The 10,436-nt window shown below is 34.9% G+C and overlaps 1 protein-coding gene across 1 annotated transcript; it reads right to left on the bottom strand.

Moving 5' to 3' along the window:
• Positions 1 to 7,368: 7,368 nt before the first annotated feature.
• Positions 7,369 to 8,616, bottom strand: LOC126669802 (uncharacterized). The gene is made up of 3 exons (XM_050363363.2): positions 8,382 to 8,616; positions 8,186 to 8,293; positions 7,369 to 7,893 (listed from the first exon to the last, which is right to left on the bottom strand). Exons 1-3 carry the CDS (start codon positions 8,580 to 8,582, stop codon positions 7,459 to 7,461), a joined length of 744 nt encoding a protein of 247 aa, XP_050219320.1. The 5' UTR covers positions 8,583 to 8,616; the 3' UTR covers positions 7,369 to 7,458.
• Positions 8,617 to 10,436: the final 1,820 nt, after the last annotated feature.

Genomic DNA, 10,436 nt, shown 5'->3' with positions numbered 1-10,436 from the left:
TCCAAACGTTTCACCTTTTTAGCAATTTAAGTCAAACGTTTACAAATGTTACAAAACAAATCTAAACGTTTCGCCTTTTTAGCAATTTAAGGCAAACGTTTACAAACGTTACAAAACACATACAAATGATTCACCTTTTTAGCAATTTAAGCGAAATGTTTACAAACGTTAAGAAACAAATCCAACGTTTGTCTTTTTTTATTGATTGAAGCCAAACGTTTACAAACGTTATGAAAAAAAAAACGTTTCATTTTTTTAGCAATTGAAGCCAAACGTTTACAAACATTACGAATTAAATTCAAACGTTTCACCTTTTTAGCAATTTTAGCTAAACGTTTACAAACGTTACAAAACAAATCCAAACGTTTCACCTTTTTAGCAATTTAAGCCAAACGTTTACCAATGTTACGAAACAAATCAAAATGTTTCACCTTCTTAGTGATTTAAGCCAAACGTTTCACCATTTTAGCGATTTAAGCCAAACATTTACAAAAGTTACGAAACAAATCTAAACGTTTCACGTTTTTAGCGAACATTTATAAACGTTACGAAACAAATCCAAACGTTTCACCTTTTTAGCAATTTAATCCAAACATTTACAAACGTTACGAAACAAATCCAAGCGTTTCCCCTTCTTAGTGATTTAAGCCAAACGTTTACAAATGTTAGTAAACAAATCCAAACGTTTCGACACAAAATCAAACGTTTCACCTTTTTAGCGATATAAGCCAAACGTTTGGAAACGATACACAACAAATCCAAAATTGTCACCTTTTTACAGATTTAAGTCAAACGTTTAAAAACTTTACGACACAAATCCAAACGTTTCACTTTTTTAGCGATTTAAGCCAAACGTTTAAAAAGGTTACGAAACAAATGCAAACATGTCACCTTTTTAGCGATTTAAGCCAAAACCTTTACAAATGTTACGAAACAAATCCAAATGTTTCACCTCTTTTCCGATTGAAGCCAAACGTTAAAAACTTTATGGAACAAAACCAAACGTTTGGATTTTTTAGTGATTTAAGGCAAACGTTTACAAACGTTATAGAACAAATCCAGACGTTTCCCCTTTTTAGCGATTTAAGCCAAAAGTTTACAATCAGGGATTGTGTTTTATTCTAAATATAAAACGTTACAAAAAGATTTCAGAAATAAAAAGATTATTAAGTGCTAAAACCGAAACAAACCTGACCAGACCAGCCGGCCGACAGACGGACGGCAAGCGCGTGTGTGGTAAATTGTGTAGGATGTAACTCCTAGCCCATCCACAAAATTGGGTACCCCTTGGGGCCCAAACCCAAGTGTGTGAGAACACACTTATAAGCTCAATTAAATGAGCTCTCCTAAGCAATGTGGGATTCCAAAATGCTCTCTTTATTCTCATTTGCACTTTTCTTTTCCTTATCTTTTCAAATTCAATTTTGTACCAACAGAATCAAATCCAAACGTTTCACCTTTTTAGCGATTGAAGACAAATGTTTATAAACGTTATGAAAAAAATTCAAGCGTTTTAAACATTTTAAATCCAAGCGTTTGGCTTCAATCTCTAAAAAGGTGAAACTTTTTGTTTTGTTTCGTATCGTTTGTAAACATTTGGCTTAAATCGCTAAAACTGTGAAACGTTTGGATTTGTTTCGTAACGTTTTAAACGTTTGGTTTTTATGCGTAACGTTTGTAAACGTCTGATTTAAATCGCAAAAAATGTGAAACGTTTGGATTTGTTTCATAACGTTGGTAAACGTTTGGCTTCAATCGCTAAAAAGGGGAAACATTTTAAACGTTAGGCTTAAATCGCTAAAAATGTAAGCCAAACATTTACAAACGTTACGAAACAAAACCAAACGTTTCGCCTTTTTATAAATTTAAGCCAAACGTTTAGAAACGTTACGAAATAAAATCAAATGTTTCCCCTTTTTAGCGATTTAAGCCAAACGTTTATAAACATTACGAAACAAATCCAAATGTTTCACCATTTTATTTAAGCCAAATGTTTACAAATGTTACGAAATAAATCCAAACGTTTCACCTTTTTAGCGATTTAAGCCAAACGTTTACTGACGTCACAAAACAAAACCAAACGGTTACAAACTTTATGAAACAAAACCAAACGTTTCACCTTTTTATCGAATTAAGCCAAACGTTTACACACGTTTCGAAACAAAACCAAAGGCTTAAAACGTTACAAAACAAATCCAAGCATTTCACCTTTTTAGCAATTTAAGCCAAACGTTACGAAACAAATCCAAACGTTTCACCTTTTTAGCAATTTAAGCCAAACATTAATAAACGTTACGAAACAAATCCAAGCGTTTCACCTTTTTAGCAATTTAAGCTGAACGTTTCCAAACGCTACTAAACAAAACCTAAAGTTTAAAACGTTATGAAACAAATCCAAACATTTCACGTTTTTTAGCGATTTAAACCAATGTTTACAAATGTTATGAAACAAATCCAAGCGTTTCACCTTATTAGCAATTTAAGTCAAACGTTTCCAAACAGTACGAAACAAATCCAAACGTTTCACCTTTTTTATTGATTGAAGCCAAATGTTTACAAACGTTATGACAAAAAAACGTTTCACCTTTTTAGAAATTTAAGCCAAATGTTTACAAATATTATGAAACAAATCCAAACGTTTCACCTTTTTAGCAATTTAAGCCAAACGTTTACAAACATTACAAAACAAATCCAAATGTTTCGCCTTTTTAGCAATTTAAGCCAAACTTTTACAAACGTTACAAAACAAATACAAACGTTTCACCTTTTTAGCAATTTAAGCCAAATGTTTACAAACGTTAGGAAACAAATCCAAGCGTTTCACCTTTTTTATTGATTTATGCAAAACGTTTACAAACGTTATGAAAAAAATAAAACGTTTCACCTTTTTAGCAATTTAAGCCAAACGTTTACAAACATTACGAAACAAATCCAAACGTTTCAACTTTTTAGCAATTTAAGCCAAACGTTTACAAATGTTACAAAACAAATCCAAAAGTTTCACCTTTATAGAAATTTAAGCCAAACGTTTACAAACGTTATAAAACAAATCAAAACGTTTCACTTTCTTAGGGATTTAAGCCAAACGTTTACAAACGTTACGAAACAAATCCAAACGTTTCACAATTTTAGCGATTTAAGACAAACGTTTACAAACGTTACAAATCAAATCCAAACGTTTCACCTTTTTAGCGATTTAAGCCAAACGTTTAAAAACGTTACGAAACAAATCGAAACGTTTCACCTTTTTAGCAATTTAAGCCAGACGTTTACAAATATTACGAAACAAATCCAAACGTTTCTCCTTCTTGGCGATTTAAGCCAGACGTTTACAAATATTACGAAACAAATCCAAACGTTTCTCCTTCTTGGCGATTTAAGCCAAACATTTACAAACTTTAGTAAACAAATCCAAACGTTTCGAAACAAAACCAAACGTTTCACCTTTTTAGCGATATAAGCCAAGCATTTCCAAACGTTACAAAACAAATCCAAATATTTCACCTTTTTAGCGATTTAAGACAAACGTTTACAAACTTTACGATACAAATCCAAACGTTTCACTTTTTCAGCTATTTATGCCAAACGTTTACAAAGGTTACAAAACAAATCCAAACATGTCACCTTTTTAGCGATTGAAGCCAAAACCTTTACAAACGTTACGAAACAAATCCAAACGTTTCACCTCTTTACCGATTGAAGCCAAACGTTTACAAACATTATGGAACAAAACCAAACGTTTGGATTTTTTTAGTGATTCAAGCCAAACGTTTACAAACGTTATGGAACAAATCCGGACATTTAACCTTTTTAGCGATTTAAGCCAAACGTTTCACCATTTCAGCAATTTAAGTCAAATGTTTACAAACGTAAGCCAAACATTTACAAGCGTTACGAAACAAATCCAAACGTTTCACCTTTTTAGAGATTTAAGCAAAACGTTTACAAATGGTACGAAACAAATCCAAACGTTTCCCCTTTTTAGCAATTTAAGCCAAACGTTTACAAACGTTACGAAACAATTCCAAACGTTTCACCTTTTTGACGATTGATTCCGAACGTTTACAAACGTTACGAAACAAATGCAAATATTTAACCTTTTTAGCGATTTAAGCCAAACGTTAATAAAGGTAAAAGTTTTGCTAAATTGCTAAAAAGGTGGAATGTTTGGATTTGTTTCGTAACGTTTGTAAACGTTTGGCCTAAATAGCTAAAAAGGTGAAACGTTTGGATTTGTTTCGAAACCTTTGTAAATGTTTGCCTTAAATCGCTAAAAAGGTGAAACGTTTGGATTTCTTTCATAACGTTTGTAAACATTTGGCTTAAATCGCTAAAAAGGGGAAACGTTTGGATTTGTTTTCTAACGTTTGTAAAACGTTTGGTTTAAATCGCTAAAAAGGTGAAACGTTTGGTTTTGTTTTGTAACGTTTGTAAAATTAATCAAACGTTTGGATTTCTTTCATAGCGTATATAAACGTTTGGCTTTAATTGCTAAAAAGTTGAAACGTTTAGATTTGTTTCGAAATGTTTGTAAACGTTTGGCTTAAATCGTTTAAAAAAGGAAATGTTTGGATTTGTTTTATAACGTTTGTAATCGTTCGGCTTCAATCACTAAAAAGGTGAAATGTTTGGATTTTGTTTCGTAACGTTTTAAACGTTTAGCTTAAAACGCTAAAAAGGTGAAACATTTGGATTTGTTTAGTAACGATAAAAGTCGAACGTTTACAAATGATACGAAACAAATCCAAGTATTTCACCTTTTTAGCAATTTAAATCAAAACGTTTACAAACGATTTGAAACAAGTCCAAGCGTTTCACCTTTTTAGTAGTTTAAGCCGAACATCAACAAACGTTACGAAAGAAATCCAAACGTTTAAACTTTATAGGGATTGGAGCCAAACGTTTACAAACGTTATGGAAAAAATCCAAACGTTGCACCTTTTTAGCGATTTATGCCAGACATTTACAAACGTTACGAAAAAAATCCAAACGTTTCACCTTTTTAGCGATTTAAGAAAAACGTTTACAAACGTTACGAAACAAATCCAATCGTTTTCATCTTTTTAGCAATTTAAGCCGAACGTTTACAAACGTTATGAATAAAATCAAAACGTTTCACCTTTTTAGCGATTGAAGACAAACATTTACAAACGTTACGAAAACAATCCAAGCGTTTCAAACGTATTAAATCCAAGCGTATGTAAATGTTTTGCTTAAATTGCTAAAAATGTGAAACGTTTGGATTTGTTTCATAACGTTGGTAAACATTTGGCTTAAATCGCTAAAAAGGGGAAATGTTTTAAATGTTTGGCTTAAATCGCTAAAAATGTAAGCCAAACGTTTACAAAAGTTACGAAACAAAACCAAATGTTTCCTCTTTTTAGAAATTTAAGCCAAACGTTTACAAACGTTACGAAACAAAACCAAACATTTCCCCTTTTTAGCGATTTAAGCCAAATGTTTATAAACATTACGAAGCAAATTCAAATGTTTCATCTTTTTAGCGATTTAAGCCAAATGTTTACAAATGTTACGAAACAAATCCAAACGTTTCACCTTTTTAGCGATTTAAGACAAACGTTTACACAAGTTACAAAATAAAACCAAAGGCTTAAAACGTTCCAAAACAAATCCAAACGTTTCACCTTTTTAGCAATTTAAGCCAAACGTTCGGCTTAAATTTCTAAAAAGGTCAAACGCTTGGATTTGTTTCGTACCGTTTATTAATGTTTGGCTTAATTGCTAAAAAAATGAAAAGCTTGGATTTATTTCGTAACATTTATTAATGTTCGGCTTAAATTTCTAAAAAGGTCAAACGCTTGGCTTCAATCACTAAAAAGGTGAAACGTTTGGATTTGTTTCGTAACGTTTGTAAACGTTTTGCTTAAATTGCTAAAAAGGTGAAACGTTTGGATTTTTTTTGTAACGTTTTAAGCCTTTGGTTTTGTTTCGTAACGTTTGTAAACGTTTGTCTTAAATCGATAAAAAGGTGAAACATTTGGTTTTGTTTCATAATTTGTAAACGTTTGGTTTTGTTTTGTAACGTCTGTAAATGTTTGGCTTAAATCGCAAAAAGGTGAAACGTTTGGATTTGTTTCGTAACATTTACAAACATTTGGCTTAAATCGCTAAAAAGGTGAAACATTTGGATTGTAACATTTGTAAACGTTTGGTTTAAATCGCTAATAATGTGAAACGTTTTGATTTGTTTCATAACGTTGGTAAACGTTTGGCTTAAATCGCTAAAAAGGGGAAACGTTTTAAATGTTTGGCCTAAATCGCTAAAAATTTAAGCGAAACGTTTACAAACGTTACAAAACAAAACCTAACGTTTCCCCTTTTTAGAAATTTAAGCCAAACTTTTACAAACGTTACGAAACAAAACCAAACATTTCCCTTTTTAATGATTTAAGTCAAGCGTTTATAAACATTACTAAACAAATACAAATGTTTAACCTTTTTAGCGATTTAAGCCAAATGTTTACAAATGTTACGAAACAAATCCAAACGTTTCATCTTTTTAGAGATTAAAGCCACATTTACAGACGTTACAAGACAAAACCAAACGTTTACAAACGTTATGAAACAAAATCAAACATTTTACCTTTTATAGATTTAAGCCAAACGTTTACAAACGTTACGAAACAAAACCAAAGGCTTAAAACGTTACAAAACAAATCTTAACGTTTCACCTTTTTAGCAATTTAAGCCAAACGTTTACAAAAATTACAAAACAAATCCAAGCGTTTCACCTTTTTAGCAATTTAAGCCAATCATTAATAAACGTTCACTACTGGATTTCAGTTGTTTTGCGACGGACAAATCCGTCGCAAATCACTCATAATCCGTCGCAAATGTGTATTTGCGACGGATTTGCGACGGAATTAGTCCGTCGCAAAAGCTCTGGTCGCTAAAATATTAGCGACCAGAGCGTCGCAAATATGGCGACGGCCAGCCCGTCGCCATATCCAAACACACCGTCGCCAATGTCGTCTCCCAAAAAATGAAAAGGGAGACGTATTGGCGACGGATTTAAACATTTTGCGACGGAATTGACTCCGTCGCAAATATTGACATTTTGCGACGGAATTGATTCCGTCGCAAAATGGTACAAGTTTGCGACGGTTATGTGTCCGTCGCAAAATTGTATCATTTTGCGACGGAATCAATTCCGTCGCAAATTGTCAATATTTGCGACGGAATCAATTCCGTCGCAAATATCGTCGCAATTTGGACAGAATTATCTATTTTCCGTCCGTTTTTCCTATTCAATTCACGACGATTAAAATCTGTAAAATCTATTATTTGCAACTCTCATTAAAACTCAATTTCCAAAAACGACCGATTTCATATAAAAACATGTTATATTTTACATATCGTAAGAAAATATATAAAACAAGATAACACAAAATGTATAAAAGTGACAAAATACAAAATGTCAGAAATACAAACGTGACACTACAAAGTCGGAGTGTCGTCATCGTCTGAAGGACCTGGGGGTGGGCGATACTGCGGAGGAAGAGTCTGCATCATCTTCGCCATCTCGGCCTGAATAATCTCGGCCATCCTCTCATTGGTTCTCGCCTGCTGGGCACGGAGATCCTCCACCTCAGTGGTAATCTGGCGCAGTCCGTCCTGGATCCCCGCCCGCACACGCCGCTCGATCTCCTCCTCAGTTCGCTGTGACTGTGTGGACCTGGTCCTCGCCCTACTAGACGTCGTCGTATCCACGTACGCACTAGTCGCTGAACCCAACCCGTAGACACGCCGCTTCTTGTTGACGCCCTCGATATCCAGAAATAGCTGCGTCTCGTCGACTTCTGCTGTGCTAGACGAACCACCCTCTCCGGTCGGCGGCTGCGATGCAGCAGCAAGTCTCTGAGCAATTGCATCCTACAAAAAGATTGAAAAACATATATATCACATAACGGCTAATTAAAACGTATAACATATGAAATGTAAGTATAAATCCTAACAAAAATTCGGCAGCATTTCCTCTATAATTTGATCAACACCCATTTTTCAGGGACATCCTGCAAACATATAGATTTCATATACAACCCACCGGCTGTTAACACACCTAATCTAACATTTACAATTTAAATTAAAACACATTTTACACTAATTTAATCTAACACTTGAGTAAAGTAAAACAACTACTAAAATTAGATTGTTTATGACTTACACTCATGTCTTGGGCCCTCTTGTCTACCATGACACCCTTATCAGCTTTCGTGGAGTGCATCCGAGTATACAGCTCCGTTGCGGTAGGCTTGCGGCCGAGCTCGTCAGCCTAAAAGAATAATAAACAATTTGTTAGTTCATCAGAAAATCAGAAAATAAAAGATAATTATAAATAAAAAAGAATTCTAGAAACAAACCAACACATCCATATGTCTGATGGCGGAACGGGATCCCCCTGTATGGCGTACTGGTCTGGAACCGGCTCCAGCAGGCTCGCTCATCCGATTAGCGCGAGCTACATCGGACTTCTTCTTCTCGTCCTCTGACGCCCACACGGCCTGCCAGGAATCCCAGATATCTTGGCTGATCGAGGTATGTTTTCCGTCCTTCTCTCTCATCCTGTGAATAACGTCCTTGTATCGGTTGGCAGCATGCGTCGTCGCTGTAATCCGCCGTATCCCACCAGTATTCCTTCTGCAAAACATAAACACCAAGTTTGAGTTAGTCTAAATTCAAACTTTAAAATTAACAATTTATTACCTTAAATTCCTCCCAATAGAAATCTCTCTGCTCTGGAGTCAGAAACCGCCAGGCTCGCCCATTCTCGAACCAGCACTTTCTAAAGATCTCCCGCATAGATCGGGAGATTGGTCCAGAGTTCAACAGCCTCTCCCTGCGAGGTTACAGCAAACTTTTATTACTTTCTATAGCAAAACGATAAAAAAAATTAAACTAACAATTTACATTCTTACCTGCTGGCGTCTGGGAAACACAGTGCCCTCCCCTGATCATCCAGCTCTGCAGGGGGCTCTCCTGGCTGTCGGGGCTGAACGGGGGGTGCCGCCTCCACCTCCTGCTGCTGATCCTGAACAGGGATATCCTCAACAGGGGCACGCACAGCTGGGCTACCCCGACCACGACCTCTAGCTGGGTTACCCCGACCAAACGTAAGCCAAACATTTACAGGCGGGACGAAACAAATCAAAATCTTTCACCTTTTTAGCGATTTAAGCCAAACGTTTACAAACGGTATGAAACAAATCCAAACGTTTCCCTTTTTTAGAAATTTAAGCCAAACGTTTACAAACGTTACGAAACAATTCCAAACGTTTCACCTTTTTTGCGATTTATTCCGAACGTTTACAAATGTTACGAAACAAATCCAAATGTTTCACCTTTTTAGCGATTTAAGCCAAACATTTGGTTTTGTTTCATAACCTTTGTAAACGCTAGGAAACGTTTGGATTTGTTTCGTAAGATCTTAAATGATTGGCTTAAATCGCTAAAATGGGAAAACGTTTGGATTTGTTTCGTAACGTTTGCAAACGTTTGTCTTAAATCTCAATAAAGGTGAAACGCTTGGATTTGTTTCGTAACATTTGTAAACGTTTGGCTTAAATCGCTAAAAAGGCGAAACGTTTGGATTTGTTTCGTAACGTTTGTTAACGTTTCGCTTAAATCGCTAAAAAGGGGAAAGATTTGGATTTGTTTCGTAACGTTTGTAAAAGTTTGGCTAAAAACGCTGAAATAGGGAAATGTTTGGCTTTGTTTCGTAACGTTTGTAAACGTTCAGCTTAAATTGCTCAAAAGGTGAAACGTTTGGATTTCTTCCGTAACGTTTGTAAACGTTTGGCTTAAATCGCTGAAAAGGTGGAATATTTGCGTTTGTTTCGTAACATTTGTAAACGTTTGGAATAAATAGCTAAAAACGTGAAACGTTTGGATTTGTTTCGAAACGTTTGTAACGTTTGCCTTAAATCGCTAAAAAGGTGAAACGTTTGGATTTCTTTCGTAACGTTTGTAAACGTTTGGCTTAAATCTCTAAAAAGGGGAAACGTTTGGATTTGTTTTCTTAGTTTGTAAAACGTTTGGTTTAAATCGGTAAAAAGGTGAAACGTTTGGTTTTGTTTTGTAACGTTTGTAAAATTACTCAAACGTTTGGATTTGTTTCAATACGTTTGTAAAGGTTTGGTTTAAATTATTGAAAAAAGGAAACGTTTGGATTTGTTTTATAACGTTTGTAATCGTTCGGCTTCAAACGCTAAAAAGGTGAAACGTTTAGTTTTGTTTCGTAACATTTGTAAACGTTCGGTTTAAATCGCAAAAAATGTGAAACATTTGGTTTTGTTTGGTAACGTCTCTAAACGTGGCTTAAATCGCTACAAAGGTGAAACGATTGGTTTTGTTTTGTAACGTTTGTAAACGTTTGGATTAAATTCCTATAAAGGTGAAACATTTGGATTTGTTTCGTA

The sequence above is a fragment of the Mercurialis annua genome, linkage group LG2, assembly GCF_937616625.2.
Source record: "Mercurialis annua linkage group LG2, ddMerAnnu1.2, whole genome shotgun sequence".
NCBI classification, from domain to species: domain Eukaryota; kingdom Viridiplantae; phylum Streptophyta; class Magnoliopsida; order Malpighiales; family Euphorbiaceae; genus Mercurialis; species Mercurialis annua.
This window is presented reverse-complemented; position numbering and strand designations above follow the sequence as displayed.